This window comes from Hyla sarda, chromosome 1 (assembly GCF_029499605.1).
Source record: "Hyla sarda isolate aHylSar1 chromosome 1, aHylSar1.hap1, whole genome shotgun sequence".
NCBI lineage: Eukaryota > Metazoa > Chordata > Amphibia > Anura > Hylidae > Hyla > Hyla sarda.
In genome coordinates, this window is record NC_079189.1 from 573960204 (window position 1) to 573983318 (window position 23115).

A 23115-nucleotide genomic window follows, 5' to 3' on the forward strand; every position below is an offset into this window, starting at 1 on the left:
CAGCTCCTCCTGCTCTATAACATGTTACCTGCCGATTGTACTGTATTGTATATATCATCTGCTCAGCTCCTTGCTCTATAACATGATGCCTGCAGATTGTACTGTATTGTATATATCATCTGCTCAGCTCCTCCTGCTCTATAACATGATGTCTACTGTATTGTATATATCATCTGCTCAGCTCCTCCTGCTCTATAACATGATGTCTACTGTATTGTATATATAATCTGCTCAGCTCCTCCTGCTCTATAACATGATACCTGCAGATTGTACTGTATTGTATATATCCTCTGCTCAGCTCCTCCTGCTCTATAACATGATAACTGCAGATTGTACTGTATTGTATATATCATCTGCTCAGCTCCTCCTGCTCTATAATATGATACCTGCAGATTGTTCTGTATTGTATATATCCTCTGCTCAGCTCCTCCTGCTCTATAACATGATTTCTGCAGATTGTACTGTATTGTATATATCATCTGCTCATCTCCTCCTGCTCTGTAACATGATCCCTGCAGATTGTACTGTATTGTATATATCATCTGCTCAGCTCCTCCTGTTCTATAACATGATGTCTGCAGATTGTACTGTATTGTATACATCATCTGCTCAGCTCCTCCTGGTCTATAACATGATACCTGCAGATTGTACTGTATTGTATACATCATCTGCTCAGCTCCTCCTGCTCTATAACATGTTACCTGCAGATTGTACTGTATTGTATACATCAGCTGCTCAGCTCCTCCTGCTCTATAACATGATACCTGCAGGTTGTACTGTATTGTATACATCATCTGCTCAGCTCCTCCTGGTCTATAGCATGATGTCTGTAGATTGGGCTGTATTCTATACAGGGGCAGACTGACACCAGTCAGGGCCCCCGGACCAAATAAAGCAAGACAAATAAAGCAAGGGCCCCAGCAAGACTCCACCCCTTGCTTTATTTGGTCCGGGGGCCCTGAGTGGTGTCCATTTTAGGAAATGTCCAGAGCAGCATATGTTTGCTATGGGGAATTTCTCCTGCTTTGGAAAGTTCCTGACACAGACAGAGGTGTTAGCAGAGAGCACCGTGGTCGTGACAGAAGAGAAATCCAAAAAGAAAAGAATTTCCTCTGTAGTATACAGGCGCTCATAAGTACTGGAAGGATTAAGATTTTTTAATAGGAGTAATTTACAAATCTGTTTAACTTTCTGTTTAAAAAAAGTTTTTCACAGGAGTACCTGCCTTTCACCGCTCACTACATGATGGTACAATCAGATATATAACTCATCTCTGACTGTGCCATCATGTGGTGAAAGGCCGCTAAAAAATAGCAACTGGTGCATTTATAAGCCACACACTTTACTTTTTTTGCCGCCTGCTTTGGTGAGGCTGAGGCCTCTTAGATTTATTAAAGAAATAGCACAGCAGCACAGAGTATTTCTGGAGGGAACTGTAGTGAGGCAGACTGTCTGCTTCACTACAGTTCTTGCCAGAAATACTCTGTACTGCTGGGAAGTAGTGTTGCTTGCAAATATTCGCAATGCGAATTTTATTCGCGAATATAAAACTATATATTCGTAATTACGAATATTCATATATTTTTTTTTTCCACAGTACACATCACAGTGATCATCCCTCTCTGCTTCCAGCTTGTGTGGTATAAAGAAGGCTCTAATACTACTGTGAGAGACCGACGGGCAAATTTTCGCATATGCGAAAATTTGCATATACTAATTTCCGCATATGCGAATTTCACTTATGTTAATTTTTGTATATGCTTATTTTCGCGTATGCGAAAATAAAACGCAATTATTACGAATATGCAAATTTAGCGAATATATGACAAATATTCGTCCATATATTCGCGAAATATCGCGAATTCGAATATGGCCTATGCGGCTCAACACTGGGAAGCCTAATCCATCTTCTACCTGCCTTTCACCGCCCCCTACATGATGGTACACTGAGGACAAGCAGGGGTCTATACCTGAGGACAAGCAGGGCCCTGTACGATAGAGAGAGCAGGGCGGCGGGCGCAATGAACGGTGGTACAGTGAACTCCGACGTGGCACTGCTGAGCTTAGACATGAGGTCCCATCACCCCCACGGTGACGTGACCTTACGTCTAAGCGCAGCAGCACCACGCCAAAGTTCAAAGCGCCTCTCCCAGGCAGCCACTGCAGTTCTCTTACAGGGCTGCCGTGGCTGTGTGGGAGAATCAAAACAGCAGCCAGCAGCACCGTTCTCCGGGCTCGGGTGGCGCAGGCAATTAAAAAAAAAAATGTTTTGATTTAATGTGACAGGCGGCGGACAGCAGGCCCTTTTCCCGGCTGGGCCTTCAGACGACGGCCTAATGGACCTGCCGGTCAGTCCCCCCCTGATTGTATATAACAAGTTTACCAAGGCATAAAATAATAATTATTCGCCTTATAGATTTTTCAGATATGGTTATTCTATTAGTCTCGCCTGAAATCTCTTTGGTGGATGAACCAGTGAAGATCCAAGCTTCAGGACTCCCCCCTGAGAAGGTCATCACTCTACGGGCATGGCTGAAGGATGAGAAGGGGCAGATATTTCACTCTAGAGCTTTCTACAAGACAGATATGGAAGGTAATGTGGATCTAGAGACATCTCCAGCCACTGGTGGAGACTTTCATGGAGTCTGTCCAATGGGTCTATTTTGGAGTTTGAAGCCAGTTATCCCATTTCTAAGGCTGATGAAACGGGATGTGATGGGGAGTCCCTTCTCTCTTCATCTGGAGCTATATACTTTATTGGTGTTAACTCCACTTCCTGAAGATTCTCCTGCTGCCACCAAGGTCATTGAAAGATGGTATACAGCTCCCGGAGTCCAGAGAACACTAATAAGAGAAGGACGGGTACGAGGAGCACTCTTTCTCCCACCAGGTAGGTACTATAACTAGTTTCTTCATTGACTGTTACACATATAAAAAATTATAAAGAATATGTGTAATTATTGTATACCAGCGCTTCCAAATTTACCGAACGCATAGCTGCCAGGTATTATTTATGGATTCCTGTATGCCACAAAAATTTATCAAGTACAAGAAAAATAAAGGATAAATACCAGCGCTAAAATAGAAATGAACATTTATTGAACATATAAAAATGTAAAAGAGCACAGGTGTGTAAAAGGGATTAAAAGGGGGATGTCACTTTAAGTAGATGATGGTGTTCCGAAGGTGACGTATTTCCTAGATGTTTGAAGGGGCAACGTAGGTGCTGAGAAAAGAAAAAGATATATACTAATCAAGGATGACTGTATCTGTACGAGGCCAGGAGTATGTATCTATGGCATGTACCTATAATGCAATTATAGCTGTCGAGGGTCTTATGATCCCTCCGTTTGGGGAATGGACATAGATCACGGTGAAAGCAATGTGAACCTATGTTAACATATGGTAAAAATCTATTGGATATATGCTGTGGAATTGTAAAAATAGTATCACAGTGTATGTTTATGATATAATACCTGCTCAGAGGAAACAGGCTGTGTAGCGATCAGAGGGAGCAAGTTGATTGAAGCTGCAAAGATTGATTTCAGAGGAATCTACAGATACAGTGAGTATATATTTGTGTGATTGTTATTTTGATTGTTGTGTTTATTGTGTTTTAACGGCTCTTTTTAGATGGAAGTCCTTGTGGGTTTATGAAGCGTTTTTTTCAATAGTACTGCTTATGCTCCAAAAAAAGAATTGACAATAATGACAGTAGATTAATGAAGAATGTAGTATTGTTTACGGAACAGATATTATAGATACTTTGCCCAGCACTTGCATGATTTATAAGAAATAGAGGGCATTTATACAAATGTCGGTTGGTGAAATGCACTGCTGCTATGAGGATTCACTTTATGTTTATTTTCCTGCGAATTGTTTAAGCAACAGTTACTTTATGCGACTTATTTATAGTATTGAAGAAAGCTGTATAAAAAATAAAGGTATCGGTGCGCTGTTGCAGTGCTCTGTAGTCGCACCCGATTTTTGCGAGGAAAAAATAAAAAAAATAAATGGATGTGCAAAAATTGGAAAGCGGTGGGGCGATGTAGCTGACGGTGTGCCCTAAAGAATAAGGGGTACCTGATGGTTGATCCTGGGGTGATTGTCCGGTTTGTTCGGAGTCCCGGGGATCTTCCTGTGCAGTGATCCGAACGGTCTGGGAGACAGCCCCGGCCAGTGGCATCTCTACCAGATCCCGTTCAAGCTGCTCGGTAAGTAGTGGATGATCCTGAGTTCGCGTATGCAAGTGACGTCACTACTGGTGCAAGAGAGGACCAAAAAGCTCCGACACGTTTCGGAAACTAACGGTTTCCTTCATCTGGGAGTGCTTGTTGGTCTGGGATCACCCTCCTTATATGTCCGCAGCTGGTAGGTGGATTTTTAGTGAAAATGTTTTTTTATCATTATATTACTGGCAGTATAATAATTGGTATGGGGAAGATTAGGTGTATCGTTAAACTTGTATTACTCCCTTTTGAGAAGTTCTACTTATTTGTTGTCACGATGCCGGCTGGCAGGTAGTGGATCCTCTGTGCCAGAGAGGGATTGGCGAGGACCGCGCTAGTGGACCGGTTCTAAGTCACTACTGGTTTTCACCAGAGCCCGCCGCAAAGCGGGATGGTCTTGCTGCGGCGGTAGTGACCAGGTCGTATCCACTAGCAACGGCTCACCTCTCTGACTGCTGATGATAGGCGAGGTACAAGGGAGTAGACAGAAGCAAGGTCGGACGTAGCAGAAGGTCGGGGGCAGGCGGCAAGGTTCGTAGTCAGGGTGGATAGCAGAAGTTCTGGTACACAGGCTTTAGACACACAAAACGCTTTCACTAGGCACAAGGGCAACAAGATCCGGCAAGGGAGTGCATGGGAGGAGGTCAGATATAGTCAGGGACCAGGTGGAAGCCAATTAAGCTAATTGGGCCAGGCACCAATCATTGGTGCACTGGCCCTTTAAGTCTCAGGGAGCTGGCGCGCGCGCGCCCTAGAGAGCGGAGCCGCGCGCGCCAGCACATGACAGCAGGGGACGGGAACGGGTAAGTGACCTGGGATGCGATTCGCGAGCGGGCGCGCCCCGCTGTGCGAATCGCATCCCCAACGGCCATGACAGTGCAGCGCTCCCGGTCAGCGGGACTGACCGGGGAGCTGCAGGGAGAAAGACGCCGTGAGCGCTCCGGGGAGGAGCGGGGACCCGGAGCGCTAGGCGTAACAGTACCCCCCCCCCCTTAGGTCTCCCCTTTTTTTTGTCTGGTGACTGCCTCCCCTGGGATGAGGACACCGGGAAGGAATGGATGGTTTCCTCAATGGCAGGCAGTACAGCAGGAGTGGGAATGGGGAGGGAGGGCAGAGGGCGAGGCCTGGCACGGGGCAGTGTGACACCAGGACGAGGGCCATGAGGAGACACCGAGGCTTGCCTGAGTGGACTGGGAGGGAGGGAGAGGCATTTTCTGTGGCAGGCAGAGTCCCTAACGACCTTAGGGGGACCGGATACAGGAGGAACCACAGGGTCACGGCAGGGAGTACTGGGAACCGGTTTAAGGCAGTCCTTGGAACAAGAGGGACCCCAACTCTTGATCTCCCCAGTGGACCAGTCCAGGGTTGGGGAATGGTGTAGAAGCCAGGGTAGTCCAAGGAGAATTTCGGAAGTGCAATTGGGAAGGACCAAAAATTCAATTTTCTCGTGATGAGGTCCGATGCACATTAGGAGGGGCTCCGTGCGGTAACGCACGGTGCAATCCAACAAAAAATGTTCGGTACTGGCACAGTACAGACAAAGATTCTCTTCCTTACGGCGATTCCTCTCTTCCAGGGTCAGGCGAGACCGATCCACTTGCATGGCTTCCTCGGCGGGAGGCCTAGGCGCAGATTGCAGTGGAGACTGTGGGAGAGGTGTCCAGAGATCTAAGTCTTTTTCCTGGCGGAGCTCTTGATGTCTCTCAGAAAAACGCATGTCAATGCGAGTGGCTAGATGAATGAGTTCATGCAGGTTAGCAGGGATTTCTCGTGCGGCCAGAACATCTTTAATGTTGCTGGATAGGCCTTTTTTAAAGGTCGCGCAGAGGGCCTCATTATTCCAGGATAGTTCAGAAGCAAGAGTACGGAATTGTATGGCGTACTCGCCAACGGAAGAATTACCCTGGATCAGGTTCAGCAGGGCAGTCTCAGCAGAAGAGGCTCGGGCAGGTTCCTCAAAGACACTTCGAATTTCCGAGAAGAAGGAGTGTACAGAGGCAGTGACGGGGTCATTGCGGTCCCAGAGCGGTGTGGCCCATGACAGGGCTTTTCCAGACAGAAGGCTGACTACGAAAGCCACCTTAGACCTTTCAGTAGGAAACTGGTCCGACATCATCTCCATGTGCAGGGAACATTGCGAAAGAAAGCCACGGCAAAACTTAGAGTCCCCATTAAATTTGTCCGGCAAGGACAGGCGGAGGCTAGGAGTGGCCACTCGCTGCGGAAGGGGTGCAGGAGCTGGCGGAGGAGATGATGGCTGCTGAAGTTGCGACTGAAGTTGGTGCACAATGGTGGACATTTCCGACAGCTGGTGGGTTAGATGGGCGATCTGTCGGGATTGCTGGGCGACCACCGTGGTGATATCAGAGATATAAGGCAGAGGGACCTCAGCGGGATCCATGGCCGGATCTACTGTCATGATGCCGGCTGGCAGGTAGTGGATCCTCTGTGCCAGAGAGGGATTGGCGAGGACCGCGCTAGTGGACCGGTTCTAAGTCACTACTGGTTTTCACCAGAGCCCGCCGCAAAGCGGGATGGTCTTGCTGCGGCGGTAGTGACCAGGTCGTATCCACTAGCAACGGCTCACCTCTCTGACTGCTGATGATAGGCGAGGTACAAGGGAGTAGACAGAAGCAAGGTCGGACGTAGCAGAAGGTCGGGGGCAGGCGGCAAGGTTCGTAGTCAGGGTGGATAGCAGAAGTTCTGGTACACAGGCTTTAGACACACAAAACGCTTTCACTAGGCACAAGGGCAACAAGATCCGGCAAGGGAGTGCATGGGAGGAGGTCAGATATAGTCAGGGACCAGGTGGAAGCCAATTAAGCTAATTGGGCCAGGCACCAATCATTGGTGCACTGGCCCTTTAAGTCTCAGGGAGCTGGCGCGCGCGCGCCCTAGAGAGCGGAGCCGCGCGCGCCAGCACATGACAGCAGGGGACGGGAACGGGTAAGTGACCTGGGATGCGATTCGCGAGCGGGCGCGTCCCGCTGTGCGAATCGCATCCCCAACGGCCATGACAGTGCAGCGCTCCCGGTCAGCGGGACTGACCGGGGAGCTGCAGGGAGAAAGACGCCGTGAGCGCTCCGGGGAGGAGCGGGGACCCGGAGCGCTAGGCGTAACATTTGTGTTTAGGAAAAGGAAAAAATGTTAATGAATTATTTTTTAATTGTGGGCCACGGTGTCAAGGGTGAAAATACAACGGGTTTAAGCCCGGGACATCTGGGAGATGTTGTCCCTCCCTCTCCAGTGAGGTATGATTTGTTCCATTGCAAAAAATATGGATCCTTTCATGTTAGAATTGCCCATCATTTTAAAGTGATTTAAGAGGGGGTGACTCTCAAATCCATGGTTTATGTTATACAAATGTTCAGAAATTCTCTGATATAATAATCTTTTTGTTACATAGTTACATAGTTACATAGTTAGTACGGTCAAAAAAAGACATGTCCATCAAGTTCAACCAGTTCTCCTAATGTAAAGTTTTTCACAGGGGCATTTGATTGCATAGGTTACCCCCTTTGTGTTTTTCTGAACTTTTGCTAATAATGCCCCTATTGTTTTATCATTCTTGAGGATATCCCAGTGGTTCATAACAATTTTTTTGAACTTGTTACTTTGCTGGCTAATTGACTTTGAAGAAATATTTTCTGAAAAATCCACCTCAAAATCAGTCTAAACCGGTTTATATAAAAATACAACCCTCACTAAAAAATCTAAATTCTTTCCTCAAAACGAATATTCTGAATCTTTCCACACTTTTGAAGCAATGGTCATCAGGGACCTACGGAAAATCAAAATAAATCACAAATACACTAAAGGAAATTTAAAAACCACAGAACAAAAAGCTTTAAAATTGGTACAAACAAATAATAATATTGTGGTGCGCCCTGCCGATAAGGGCGGGAGCATAGTAGTTCTGAATCAGGAGAACTACCACACAGAATGCCACACAGACATATGGGAAATTAAAAAACAACCCCACCGAGTCTTTTAAAAAAGACTTAAAAACACTACTCTTGAAAGGGTTCAATTTGGAAATCATCAATAAAAAAGAATTTGAGTACCTTATGACAAACTCACCTCAAATTCCTATATTTTATCAAATCCCCAAGATCCACAAAGCAAAGGACAACCCACTGGGGAGACCAATAATTTTGGGGGTCAATTGCCTTACTGCAAATTTGTTGCATTATGTGGATCTACAACTCCAAAAATGCGTTACTAAACTCCCCGCATATCTAAAAGATACCACACATGTTTTGAAGATTCTAGGAGATATCAAGGGGCAGAGAAATTACATCCTGGGGACCCTCGATTTCACATCTCTGTACACCATAATCAAGCAGCAGAAAGGAACGGAGGCGGCAGAACACTTTCTCAAACAGGATAATGATATCCCTATGGCGCAAGTACAATTCATAGGAGACTGCATCCAGTTAATTCTGGAACATAACTATTTTAAAAATGAGGACCAATTTTTTATTCAAAAGTGGGGGACCGCAATGGGGACCAGTTTCGCACCTAGCTATTCAAACTTGTATGTAGGTCACTGGGAAGAACAAGCTATTTTTACTGGTGACACGCCGCATGGGAACCTGGAAGCGTTTTATCGACAATGTGGTTTTTATTTGGAGTGGAACGGTGGAAACACTAGAAGAATTTTTAAAGGATATTAATAAAAATGCTTTTTATTTAAATTTCACGGCTACCTATAGTCATCAGGAAATAATTTTTTTTAGATTTAACCATTACCATCACCGAAAATCAAATAGTCACTAAAATCTACCACAAACCCAAGGATAGCAACAGCTAAATTCACTGAAATACCGTATTTATCGGCGTATAACACGCACTTTTAAAACTTTAATTCAAGGCAAAAAGTCTGCCTGCGTGTTATACACCGATAAATCTTTTTGTCACTGATCTAAAGTGGCCGCAGCAGCGGCTGCTTGTTAAGGATTAGCAGCCTGGCCGCTGCCACTTTAAATCAGTGACCAGCGCGCGGCTCCCCCTTTGTTTTTTTTTTACATTTCCTTCTTTTCCCCTCTGCTTTTTATCATATTGTTTTTTTTCATCTTCGTTACCTAGCCGCGCTCGCCAGGCCAGGCCCGGTGTCGGCTGCGGTCAGTGAAGCCGGATGAGTGATGTCCTCTGCTAGCTCCGCTGCACAAGATCAGGGACGTCACTCATTCAATGCTGCTGCCGCTGTGACTATTCTAAGGTGGCTGCGGTTGGGCTGCCAGCGGCGACCACACTGACCAGCGGCGGATGCAGCGAATGATGAGTGACGTCCCTGATGCTGTGCAGCCGGCAGATTACGTCACTCATCCAGCTTCACTGACCGCAGCCCGCAAGACCCGACACCGGACCTGTCCTGCCGAGCGCGGCTAAGTAAGGAAGATGGGAAAAATGTATATATCAAAAACGGAGGGAAAGGGGATGATGAAAAGGGGGCATGATGTGAGGGGGGCAAGATGAGAGGGGGCATGGTGAGGAGGGGGCATGATGAGAAAGGGGCAAGATGAGAGGGGGCATGGTGAGAGGGGGCATGATGAGAGGGGGCATGGTGAGAGGGGGACATGATAAGAGGGGGGCATGGTGAGAGGGGGGGCATGATGAGAGGGGGGCATGGTGAGAGGGGGCATGATGAGAGGGGGGCATGGTGAGAGGGGGGCATGATGAGAGGGGGCATGGTGAGAAGGGGGCATGATGAGAGGGGGGCATGGTGAGAGGGGGGCATGGTGAGAAGGGGGTATGATGAGAAGGGGGCATGGTGAGAAGGGGGCATGGTGAGAAGGGGGTATGATGAGAAGGGGGCATGATGAGAAGGGGGCATGATGAAAAGGGGGCATGGTGAGAAGGGGGCATGATGAGAGGGGGCATGGTGAGAAGAGGGCGTGATGAGAGGGGGCATGATGAGAGGAGGGCATGGTGAGAAGGGGGCATGATGAGAGGGGGCATGATGAGAGGAGGGCATGGTGAGAAGAGGGCATGATGAGAGGAGGGCATGGTTAGAAGAGGGCATGATGAGAGGAGGGCATGATGAGAGGGGGCATCATGAGAGGAGGGCATGGTGAGAAGAGGGCATGGTGAGAAGAGGGCATGATGAGAGGAGGGCATGGTGAGAAGAGGGCATGATGAGAGGAGGGCATGATGAGAGGGGGCATGGTGAGAGGGGACATGATGAGAAGGGGGCATGGTGAGAAGGGGGTATGATGAGAAGGGGGCATGATGAGAAGGGGGCATGATGAGAGGGGCATGATGAGAGGGGGCATGGTGAGAAGAGGGCATGATGAGAGGGGGCATGGTGAGAAGGGGGCATGATGAGAGGGGGGCATGATGAGAAGGGGGCATGGTGAGAAGGGGGCATGATGAGAGGGGGGCGTGATGAGAGGGGGGCATGATGAGAAGAGGGCATGATGAGAGGGGGCATGATGAGAGGGGGGCATGATAAGAGAGGGGTGGGGGAATGATAAGACAGTGGGGAATGATGAGAGGGTAAGGGGGGTGGGTGGGTGTAAATGTGGCACACGGGCTGATAAAAGGGGAGGAATGATGTGGCACTGGAAGGGGGGACCAAACTGAAGTTCAGGCAAAATCAAAGTTAGAGGGATGATATGGCATTTAGTCTTTCATTTATCTTATATGTATTTTTTTTTTAACTTAAATTTCCCTATTAAAATCTTCGTTACCTAGCCGCGCTCGCCAGGCCAGGCCCGGTGTCGGCTGCGGTCAGTGAAGCCGGATGAGTGATGTCCTCTGCTAGCTCCGCTGCACAAGATCAGGGACGTCACTCATTCAATGCTGCTGCCGCTGTGACTATTCTAAGGTGGCTGCGGTTGGGCTGCCAGCGGCGACCACACTGACCAGCGGCGGATGCAGCGAATGATGAGTGACGTCCCTGATGCTGTGCAGCCGGCAGATTACGTCACTCATCCAGCTTCACTGACCGCAGCCCGCAAGACCCGACACCGGACTTGTCCTGCTGAGCGCGGCTAAGTAAGGAAGATGGGAAAAATGTATATATCAAAAACGGAGGGAAAGGGGATGATGAAAAGGGGGCATGATGTGAGGGGGGCAAGATGAGAGGGGGCATGGTGAGAAGGGGGCATGATGAGAAAGGGGCAAGATGAGAGGGGGCATGGTGAGAGGGGGCATGGTGAGAGGGGGCATGGTGAGAGGGGGCATGGTGAGAGGGGGACATGATAAGAGGGGGGCATGGTGAGAGGGGGGGCATGATGAGAGGGGGGCATGGTGAGAGGGGGCATGATGAGAGGGGGGCATGGTGAGAGGGGGGCATGATGAGAGGGGGGCATGGTGAGAAGGGGGCATGATGAGAGGGGGGCATGGTGAGAGGGGGGCATGGTGAGAAGGGGGTATGATGACAAGGGGGCATGGTGAGAAGGGGGCATGGTGAGAAGGGGGTATGATGAGAAGGGGGCATGATGAGAAGGGGGCATGATGAGAGGGGGGCATGATGAGAGGGGGCATGGTGAGAAGAGGGCATGATGAGAGGGGGCATGGTGAGAAGGGGGCATGATGAGAGGGGGCATGATGAGAAGGGGGCATGGTGAGAGGAGGGCATGGTGAGAAGAGGGCATGATGAGAGGAGGGCATGGTTAGAAGAGGGCATGATGAGAGGAGGGCATGATGAGAGGGGGCATCATGAGAGGAGGGCATGGTGAGAAGAGGGCATGGTGAGAAGAGGGCATGATGAGAGGAGGGCATGATGAGAGGGGGCATGGTGAGAGGGGGCATGATGAGAGGAGAGCATGATGAGAAGGGGGCATGGTGAGAAGGGGGCATGATGAGAGGGGGCATGGTGAGAGGGGGGCATGATGAGAGGGGGGCATGATGAGAAGGGGGCATGATGAGAGGGGGGCATGATGAGAGGGGGCATGGTGAGAAGAGGGCATGATGAGAGGGGGCATGGTGAGAACGGGGCATGATGAGAGGGGGGCATGGTGAGAAGGGGGCATGATGAGAGGGGGGCGTGATGAGAGGGGGGCATGATGAGAAGAGGGCATGATGAGAGGGGGCATGATGAGAGGGGGGCATGATAAGAGAGGGGTGGGGGAATGATAAGACAGTGGGGAATGATGAGAGGGTAAGGGGGGTGGGTGGGTGTAAATGTGGCACAGGGGCTGATAAAAGGGGAGGAATGATGTGGCACTGGAAGGGGGGACCAAACTGAAGTTCAGGCAAAATCAAAGTTAGAGGGATGATATGGCATTTAGTCTTTCATTTATCTTATATGTATTTTTTTTTTAACTTAAATTTCCCTATTAAAATGGGGGTGCGTGTTATACGCCAGTGCGTGCTCGAATATGTAAGAAAAAGAAACAGACAAAAAGCGCACTAATGTGCCATGATTCTGCTTGAGCAGTGGTGAAACGGTGGAAAAAGAAAGGTGTTGCGCTCACCTGAGCGTGTTGTGTCCGAGGCACAACACCATAATCGGCTTTGGTCCCAGGTCTCTAGGGACATGTGATCTTGAAAGGGCTGCTGGCACCTCACCGTCCCGGGAACCGGTCCTGGGCGTCTGGTCAGTAGAAGCAGGGAGAGAGAATCGAAGATCCTCGGAAAAACGTGGTGCTCCAAAAGCGCTCCTTTACAAGGTAAGGATAACCATGGGATGCAGTATGTTGGCCGAACTTCACAAAAGTTGCATCCAAGGTGATTGCTTGTCGGTGGTCACAGCGCCCACGGCCGATGGGGTTTCAGCTACGGAACCTGTCAATCACTAGGAGGAGACGGTCTGCTGTCCTGCCATGAACATCTAGCTGTTGCTGTCTTCCCTGCACCCAGCCAACTTTCAATAAAAATGCAACTTTTGTGGAGTTCGGCCGGTATTGTTACGCCGAGCGCTCCGGGTCCCCGCTCCTCCCCGGAGCGCTCGCAACATCCTCGCATTTGCAGCGCCCCGGTCAGACCTGCTGACCTGGTGCGCTGCAATACCTCTCTCAGCCGGGATGCGATTCGCGATGCGGGAGGCGCCCGCTCGCGATGCGCATCCCGGCTCCCGTACCTGACTCGCTCTCCGTCGGTCTTGTCCCGGCGCGCGCGGCCCCGCTCCTTAGGGCGCGCGCACGCCGGGTCTCTGCAATTTAAAGGGCCACTGCGCCACTGATTGGCGCAGCTGGCTTAATTAGTGTGTTCACCTGTGCACTCCCTATTTATACTTCACTTCCCCTGCACTCCCTCGCCGGATCTTGTTGCCATTGTGCCAGTGAAAGCGTTTCCTTGTGTGTTCCTAGCCTGTGTTCCAGACCTCCTGCCGTTGCCCCTGACTACGATCCTTGCTGCCTGCCCTGACCTTCTGCTACGTCCGACCTTGCTCTTGTCTACTCCCTTGTACCGCGCCTATCTTCAGCAGTCAGAGAGGTTGAGCCGTTGCTGGTGGATACGACCTGGTTGCTACCGCCGCTGCAAGACCATCCCGCTTTGCGGCGGGCTCTGGTGAATACCAGTAGCAACTTAGAACCGGTCCACCAGCACGGTCCACGCCAATCCCTCTCTGGCACAGAGGATCCACCTCCAGCCAGCCGAATCGTGACAGTAGATCCGGCCATGGATCCCGCTGAAGTCCCACTGCCAGTTGTCGCCGACCTCACCACGGTGGTCGCCCAGCAGTCGCAACAGATAGCGCAACAAGGCCACCAGCTGTCTCAACTGACCGTGATGCTACAGCAGCTACTACCACAGCTTCAGCAATCATCTCCTCCGCCAGCTCCTGCACCTCCTCCGCAGCGAGTGGCCGCTTCCGGCCTACGATTATCCTTGCCGTATAAATTTGATGGGGACTCTAAGTTTTGCCGTGGCTTTCTTTCGCAATGTTCCCTGCACTTGGAGATGATGTCGGACCAGTTTCCTACTGAAAGGTCTAAGGTGGCTTTCGTAGTCAGCCTTCTGTCTGGGAAAGCTCTGTCATGGGCCACACCGCTCTGGGACCGCAATGACCCCGTCACTGCCTCTGTACACTCCTTCTTCACGGAGATTCGAAGTGTCTTTGAGGAACCTGCCCGAGCCTCTTCTGCTGAGACTGCCCTGCTGAACCTGGTCCAGGGTAATTCTTCTGTTGGCGAGTACGCCATCCAATTCCGTACTCTTGCCTCCGAATTGTCCTGGAATAATGAGGCCCTCTGCGCGACCTTTAAAAAAGGCCTATCCAGCAACATTAAAGATGTGCTGGCCGCACGAGAAATCCCTGCTAACCTGCATGAACTTATTCATCTGGCCACCCGCATTGACATGCGTTTTTCCGAAAGGCGTCAGGAGCTCCGCCAGAATATGGACTTTGTTCGCACAAGGCGTTTTTTCTCCCCGGCTCCTCTCTCCTCTGGTCCTCTGCAATCCGTTCCTGTGCCTCCCGCCGTGGAGGCTATGCAAGTTGACCGGTCTCGCTTGACACCTCAAGAGAGGACACGACGCCGCATGGAGAATCTGTGCCTGTACTGTGCCGGTACCGAACACTTCTTGAAGGATTGTCCTATCCGTCCTCCCCGCCTGGAAAGACGTACGCTGACTCCGCACAAAGGTGAGACAGTTCTTGATGTCAACTCTGCTTCTCCACGCCTTACTGTGCCTGTGCGGATATCTTCCTCGACCTTCTCCTTCTCTACTATGGCCTTCTTGGATTCCGGATCTGCAGGAAATTTTATTTTGGCCTCTCTCATCAACAGGTTCAACATCCCGGTGACCAGTCTCGCCAGACCCCTCTACATCAATTCTGTTAACAATGAAAGATTGGACTGTACCGTGCGTTACCGCACGGAACCTCTCCTAATGTGCATCGGACCTCATCACGAAAAAATTGAATTTTTGGTCCTCTCCAACTGCACTTCCGAAATTCTTCTTGGATTACCGTGGCTTCAACGCCATTCCCCAACCCTTGATTGGTCCACAGGAGAAATCAAGAACTGGGGTACTTCTTGTTTCAAGGACTGTCTTAAACCGGTTCCCAGTACTCCCTGCCGTGACCCTGTGGTTCCCCCTGTAACCGGTCTTCCTAAGGCTTATATGGACTATGCTGACGTGTTTTGCAAAAAGCAAGCTGAGACTTTACCTCCTCACAGGCCTTATGACTGTCCTATTGACCTCCTCCCGGGTACTACTCCACCCCGGGGCAGAATTTATCCTCTGTCTGCTCCAGAGACTCTTGCCATGTCTGAGTACATCCAGGAAAATTTAAAAAAGGGGTTTATCCGCAAATCCTCCTCTCCTGCCGGAGCTGGATTTTTTTTTGTGTCCAAAAAAGATGGCTCCCTACGTCCTTGCATTGATTACCGCGGACTTAATAAAATCACGGTAAAGAACCGCTACCCCCTACCTCTTATCTCGGAACTCTTTGATCGCCTACAAGGTGCCCACATCTTTACCAAACTGGACTTAAGAGGTGCTTATAATCTCATCCGCATCAGGGAGGGGGACGAATGGAAGACTGCATTTAACACCAGAGATGGACACTTTGAGTATCTGGTCATGCCCTTTGGCCTGTGCAACGCCCCTGCCGTCTTCCAAGACTTTGTTAATGAAATTTTTCGTGATCTCTTATATTCCTGTGTTGTGGTTTATCTGGACGATATTCAGATTTTTTCTGCCAACTTAGAAGAACACCGCCAGCATGTCCGCATGGTTCTTCAGAGACTTCGAGACAATCAACTTTATGCCAAAATGGAGAAATGTCTCTTTGAATGTCAATCTCTTCCTTTCCTAGGATACTTGGTCTCTGGCCAGGGATTACAAATGGACCCAGATAAGCTCTCTGCCGTCTTAGATTGGCCACGCCCCTCCGGACTCCGTGCTATCCAACATTTTTTGGGGTTCGCCAATTATTACAGACAATTCATTCCACACTTTTCCACAATTGTGGCTCCTATCGTGGCTTTAACCAAGAAAAATGCCAATCCCAAGTCCTGGTCTCCCCAAGCGGAAGACGCATTTAAACATCTCAAGTCTGCCTTTTCTTCTGCTCCCGTGCTCTCCAGACCTGACCCATCTAAACCCTTCCTATTGGAGGTAGATGCCTCCTCAGTGGGAGCTGGAGCTGTCCTTCTACGAAAAAATTCTTCAGGGCATGCTGTTACTTGTGGGTTTTTTTCTAGGACCTTCTCTCCGGCGGAGAGAAACTACTCCATCGGGGATCGAGAACTACTGGCCATTAAATTGGCACTTGAGGAATGGAGGCATCTGCTGGAGGGATCAAAATTTCCAGTTATCATATACACTGATCACAAGAATCTCTCCTATCTCCAGTCTGCCCAACGGCTGAACCCTCGCCAGGCCAGGTGGTCGTTGTTCTTTGCCCGTTTTAACTTTGAAATTCATTTTCGCCCTGCCGACAAGAACATTAGGGCCGATGCCCTCTCTCGTTCCTCGGATGCCTCGGAAGTAGAGCTCTCTCCGCAACACATCATTCCTCCTGACTGTCTGATCTCCACTTCTCCAGCCTCCATCAGGCAAACTCCTCCAGGGAAGACCTTCGTTTCTCCACGCCAGCGTCTCGGGATTCTCAAATGGGGACACTCCTCCCACCTCGCAGGCCATGCGGGCATCAAAAAATCCTTGCAACTCATCTCTCGTTTCTATTGGTGGCCGACTCTGGAGACGGATGTTGTTGATTTTGTGCGGGCCTGTACTGTCTGTGCCCGGGATAAGTCTCCTCGCCAGAAGCCTGCTGGTCTCCTTCATCCTCTGCCTGTCCCCGAACAGCCTTGGTCACTGATTGGTATGGACTTTATTACAGACTTACCCCCATCCCGTGGCAACACTGTTGTTTGGGTGGTCGTTGATCGATTCTCCAAGATGGCACATTTTATTCCTCTTCCTGGTCTTCCTTCAGCGCCTCAGTTGGCAAAACAATTTTTTGTACACATTTTTCGTCTTCACGGTTTGCCCACGCAGATCGTCTCGGATAGAGGCGTCCAATTCGTGTCTAAATTCTGGAGGGCCCTCTGTAAACAACTCAAGATTAAATTAAACTTCTCTTCTTCTTATCATCCCCAATCCAATGGGCAAGTAGAAAGAATTAACCAGGTCCTGGGTGACTATTTACGGCATTTTGTTTCCTCCCGCCAGGATGACTGGGCAGATCTTCTACCATGGGCCGAATTCTCATACAACTTCAGAGTCTCCGAATCTTCTGCTAAGTCCCCATTTTTCGTGGTGTACGGCCGTCACCCTCTTCCCCCCTCCCTACTCCCTTGCCCTCTGGTTTGCCCGCTGTGGATGAAGTGACTCGTGATCTTTCCACCATATGGAAAGAGACCCAAAATTCTCTTTTACAGGCTTCATCCCGCATGAAAAGGTTTGCCGATAAGAAAAGAAGAACTCCCCCCATTTTTGCTCCCGGAGACAAGGTATGGCTCTCTGCTAAATATGTCCGCTTTCGTGTCCCCAGTTACAAACTGGGACCACGCTATCTTGGTCCTTTCAAAGTCTTGTGCCAGATTAACCCTGTCTCTTACAAACTCCTTCTTCCTCCTTCTCTTCGTATTCCCAATGCCTTCCATGTCTCTCTCCTTAAACCACTCATCATTAACCGCTTCTCTCCCAAACTTGTTTCTCCCACTCCTGTTTCCGGTTTTTCTGACGTCTTCTCCGTGAAGGAGATTCTGGCCTCCAAGACGGTCAGAGGGAAAAAAAATTTCTTGGTGGATTGGGAAGGCTGTGGTCCAGAAGAGAGATCCTGGGAACCTGAGGACAACATCCTAGACAAAAGTCTTGTCCTCAGGTTCTCAGGCTCCAAGAAGAGGGGGAGACCCAAGGGGGGGGGGGTACCACCGACAAGCAATAATCTTGGATGCAACTTTTGTGAAGTTCGGCCAACATACTGCATCCCATGGTTATCCTTACCTTGTAAAGGAGCGCTTTTGGAGCACCACGTTTTTCCGAGGATCTTCGATTTTCTCTCCCTGCTTATACGCCAGTGCGTGTTATACGCCGATAAATACGGTAGTTGTCACCTCCCCCTCTGGATGCATAATATACCCCACAGCCAGTTTCATCGAATAAAGGGAAACTGCACCCAGGAGGCGGATTTCCAAGAAGAAGAGTATACACTAACACAAAAATTTATAGAAAAGGGATATAAGAAAGCCCAACTACAAAAAGTCAAAGAAGATATCATGGAAATAGACAGGAATAAACTATTCCTGCACAAAGAAAGCATAGACAACTGGGAGAAACTACTCCTAACCCTATAGGAGAGGACAACTCACAAATTACAGTAAAATCTTGGAGATTGCTATCCCCCTAATTACTACATACAGCCAGCAAAGTAACAAGTTCAAAAAAATTGAACTGTATGTTTGCTCTCGGTGTCCTAGCCGCTGGCTATTAATGGCCCTGTTTCACTGCATTTGATACAACAAGAAATAAATGAAAATCTGCATGGACGTTATGGTGATTGCGGCTGATTTTCTTCATTGCTATCTATCTACACATATAAAAAGACTATGTAGCGAAACTGGAATAAATTGAGACCAGGGCCAGCCTTATGTTGAGTAATGTCTGGGGCGGTAGCTGCTGGTGTACTGCTATACAGTGTACAAAGTACCATATCGTTCATGGTTATATGTAGTTTGGTGCCCAGAAAATACTCTTTATGGTTGACTAAATAACCATTTAATTACTGCCGCCATCATAAGATCCAATAATAAAATAATATGCAGTAGAGAAGCTATGTAAATACCTTCAAAGATTGCTAAACGAATACCAACATTCAGTGACCAAATAACCCCTCCATGCCTTAATCTAATGGCACTGATATATAATATTGATAAACAACGGATATTACGATTGGTGGTGGTCAGAGGTAGCAGAGGTAGTAGTTGCATCGGGGCCATGGTGCCTATCGTGGCCCCAAAGCACATCTTCCCCATAAGAGACCAGTATTATAATTTTGCATTGAGGCCCAGAAGCTCCAAGCTATGCCTCTGGTGGAGGTCGAAGGCCTTGGCTATCTGTGGAGCTCTCTTCAGTATGGGCAGCACACAGCATAGCCCCAAGGCCATCTCAAATTTTTCTCACTGTCCTTTTTAAATATGGTTGAAATAATATTTCCATCATGTCGTCTCAATAGGTGAAGGGCCCTTTCCTGGAGTTATTGACATGTTTGGAGGTGTCGGTGGTCTGATAGAATTCCGTAGTAGCCTCCTGGCTAGCCGCGGTTTTGCCTCTCTCGCCTTGGCTTATTTTGCGTATGATGATTTGCCTGGTTATCTCGGTGAAATGGATTTAAAGTATTTTGAAGAAGCCGCTCAATTTCTGTGTGCTCATCCAAAAGTAAGTTAGAATTCTTTTTTTTTTTTTAGAAAATGTCAAAGGTCCAAAGGGACATAAACACCTTTTACTGTATGGTGACGGCACTGAAAACAGTGATCTCCACTGACATGAGTTGGATAAAGGAAAAATCTGAAAGTGTTACCTCTAGATCTTAAATATCTCATGCTCATCTTTGTATGTGTTTTGGACAATTCCTTTAAAATAGAAGAAGCTGTCTCCCTCCCAATCTGCATAGATCGGTGCACAAAGAGGCAGCTGATTCTTGGCAGTACACTTGTTGCGGCAACTGTACAACACATAGCAAGCATTTTCTGATGAATGGGACTTGTTCATGCAACCAGCTGGCTGCCATACAGTTGCCCTGGTAACTGTATTGTCCAGCATCAGCTTAGACTTTCTGCACTGATCTGTGCAAACGGTGCGAGAGCAGCTTTGAGCTTAAACTTAACAATAAACGTGACGTCACACGGGGCGGAGGCGTGACGTCACACGCCGTCAGCCTTGTGGTCGTCGGTAATCAGACCCGGAGCGAACACACCCCGGGGACTGATTACAAACGGGGTGCCGCGTGCAAGATCCCAGGGGTCCCCAGAGGCGGGACTCCCGTGATCAGGCATCTTATCCCCTATCCTTTGGATAGGGGATAAGATGTCTAAGCACCTGAGAACCCCTTTACAGGAGTACTCTGGTGCAGAGTATTCCTGCTCCGTCCTATCAAAAAGCACTAATAAGATTTGTGATCATGGCAACCTGAATTATTTAATGTTTTTTAGGAGTTGGCCACATGTCCCCTTTAGTCCCTTGAGGACAATTTTTTTTTTTTTGCATTTTCCTTTTTTGCTTTTTAAAGGAGTACTCTGGTGCAGAGTATTCCTGCTCCGTCCTGCCCGGGCTGCAAAAAAAATGAAAATAAACTATCCCTCACCTTCCTGGGTTCCCGCGGAGCGCCACTACAGCTGATTGGTTATCCAGTTCATCCTCTTCATACTTAAGGGGTAACGAAGCGTCACATGGTGCTCAGCCTATCGCCAGCCGAGGCAGAACATCGCGGCAGCCGGCGATAGGCTGAGCGCCATGTGACGCTTCGTTACACCCGGAAGTATGAAGAGGATGGACCGGAGGACCGATCATCTGTAGTGGTGCTCCGCGGGAACCCAGGAAGTTGAGAGATGGGTTTCTCTTTTTTTGCAGCCCAGGCAGGACGGAGCAGGAATACTCTGCACCAGAGGACTCCTTTAAAAAGCAAAAAAGGAGTGGGAGTGACAGACGATGGGTAGCATTATACTTTCAGGGGGTGCAAATGTTGTACAGTGAGGGGTATATATATGTCTTTATAATCACCTGATTTTCACTCCCTTTATTAAAATTCAGTTCACACCCATCTCACTGATTCCCTGAATTGTCAGACAAACTATACACCCTCATATCTTGGTAACAGATGGGAAAATCAAGAAACTAAGAGTGATCAGGGCGCTTGTAGCTATTTAATGATAATGCTAGCTCTTTTTTGGAGGGTTGGTCATATTCCCTATCCGTGAGCCAGAGCAGATATGAGTACTGCATTTCCCCTGTGACAGACGTTGTTGGGCAAATATATACGCAGGAGAAGCTAATGGTATAGAAGGGTTAGTCTTAATAGGACAACCCATTTAACACTATTTAAAGGGGTATTGCACTGGCCAGCGTTCGTAAGTAAATGCTCCGGCTGCGGGGGTCGGCCACGCCCCTCATGACATCACAGCCAAGCCCCCTCAATGCAAGTCTATGGGCGTGGCCATGATGTCATGAGGGGCATGGCGGATCCCCGCAGCATGAAAACAGCGTTCGGAGCATTTACTTCCAAACACTGGCCAGTGGAGTAGCCCTTTAATTGCCAAAAGACAAAAGCATTGCCACTGAACTGCCGTGGATCAAATTAGCTCAACCTATAGTGCCCCAGAGGATAATACACATATGCTGTAATTCAATGAACCAATGTCACAACATATTCTACCTTTCAGGTGTCAAGTGATGGAATTGGAGTGGTCGCTATATGTAAAGGAGCTGAGATAGCTTTGGCCATGGCGTCTTACCTGCCTCAGGTTGCTGCTACAGTATGCATCAATGGAACCAACGCTGTGAATGGTAACAGCCTTATTTATGGTGATCTTGCTCTGAGCGGAATACCCTACAAAGCAGAAAGATTTTTGATCACAGACTTCGGGTCCCTCTCTCTTTTAAACTTTTTGGATGATCCAGGAAAACCAGAACACCAGGACTCTATACTTCCCCTGGAGAAAGCCAGAGGTCCCATCCTCTTTTTAGTGGGAGACAAAGACGAGAATTACAACAGCTTGTTTTTTGCTAGGGAAGCAAATGCCAGGGCAGTAAAGTACGGCAAAAAGGATGTGTACTTGCGATGTTACCCAGGAGCGGGACATCTTCTAGAGCCTCCGGGTTCCCCCTTCTGTTCAGCATCACAGTCCACATTCTTTCCACTTCCTTTGACTTGGGGTGGGGAGCTCGTGGCTCACTGCAGAGCACAGGAAACTAGTTGGAAAGAGCTTCAAGAATTTCTCCGTAAAAATGTTAGGTGCTCACGACGGAATAAATTATGATAATTTTAATCTATTAGGGGAATCTACAATCCAGCATTCTATGGTGAGAGTTCACAATGGGCATTGCTGTACATACCATTAGCTATATTGAATGTACCGCATGTGAATGCCTGTATATTTGAGCTATGTGGCGGAGGGGCGTATCGGTCTGCTAATGACATCAGAGCTCAAGTGAGATCCCCTTTAAGCTGAAATATAAAATGAAAACATTGCAGTTTTATTTTTATCTATTAAAGATTATGTTATATTGTTTTTCTCCCAGTTGTTTTATTTCATCACAGAACAATGAATAAAAGTTTACATCATAATTTGAATAGCAAAGTTCATTGTCAATTATGAGCTGACATTTTACTCAACTTAACTTCCTCAAGCACCATGACACAGATGTACACATAGCTCATCAATACCAATTACCGATACTTTTTATAACCCAAATCACTTCCTGTCACGTAACCATCACATCTCTCCGCCCACCTCTCCTCCATATGCTCATTGAAGATACAATAGTTGCCCCCTCTAGGTCGACCCCCCTGGAGACAGCTGCACCATGTAGGTAAGACGCCCCTCCCCAGATGGATGCCCCATGTAGGTAAATTCCCCATGGATAGTTGCCACCTGTAAGCAGACTTCCCTGCATAGTTGCCGCCTTGCTAAGATAAAAAAAAACACTCATACTCTCCTTTCCTTTCCTTCCCCATGCAGTCCACAGTGTGTTCTCTCTTCTTCCTTTTTCGCTCTGCAGGTGCACAATGACATCACTCATCTATGCTGGAGCACAGAGGAAGAAACATTTAGCCTCTTGTGGCTGCTGACATAATGCTGAGTGATTGAGATGTTGAGGAGCCTATGGCTCTTCACTCTGCCAAACTTAAAACCGTGCACTGCATTTTCCTATAAGCGCATCACTAGGATGAGTTTACAGTTAAAGGCGAGACATGTGGGAGTGGAATGGAGGGACACAGTTTATAAGCACCCACTCAACGCCCCCTTCTTCCTCCGCTCCC

The 23115-nt window shown here is 48.5% G+C and overlaps 1 protein-coding gene across 7 annotated transcripts in view; it reads left to right on the forward strand.

Annotated features, from left to right (window-relative positions):
• LOC130294396 (acyl-coenzyme A amino acid N-acyltransferase 1-like) overlaps positions 1 to 22367 on the forward strand; it is a 43366-nt gene extending 20999 nt beyond the window's left edge. For 5 of the 7 annotated variants that reach the window (XM_056544137.1, XM_056544118.1, XM_056544113.1 and 2 more), the window contains exons 2-4: positions 2417 to 2890; positions 19312 to 19514; positions 21515 to 22367. In XM_056544137.1, coding sequence (XP_056400112.1) covers positions 2428 to 2890; positions 19312 to 19514; positions 21515 to 22111 — 1263 coding nt within the window. In that variant the 5' untranslated portion in view covers positions 2417 to 2427 and the 3' untranslated portion in view covers positions 22112 to 22367. Of the gene's footprint in view, positions 1 to 1506; positions 1666 to 2416; positions 2891 to 19311; positions 19515 to 21514 lie in introns of those variants that run through there. The other 2 variants (XM_056544144.1, XM_056544164.1) reach the window with 2 other exon arrangements.
• Positions 22368 to 23115: the final 748 nt, after the last annotated feature.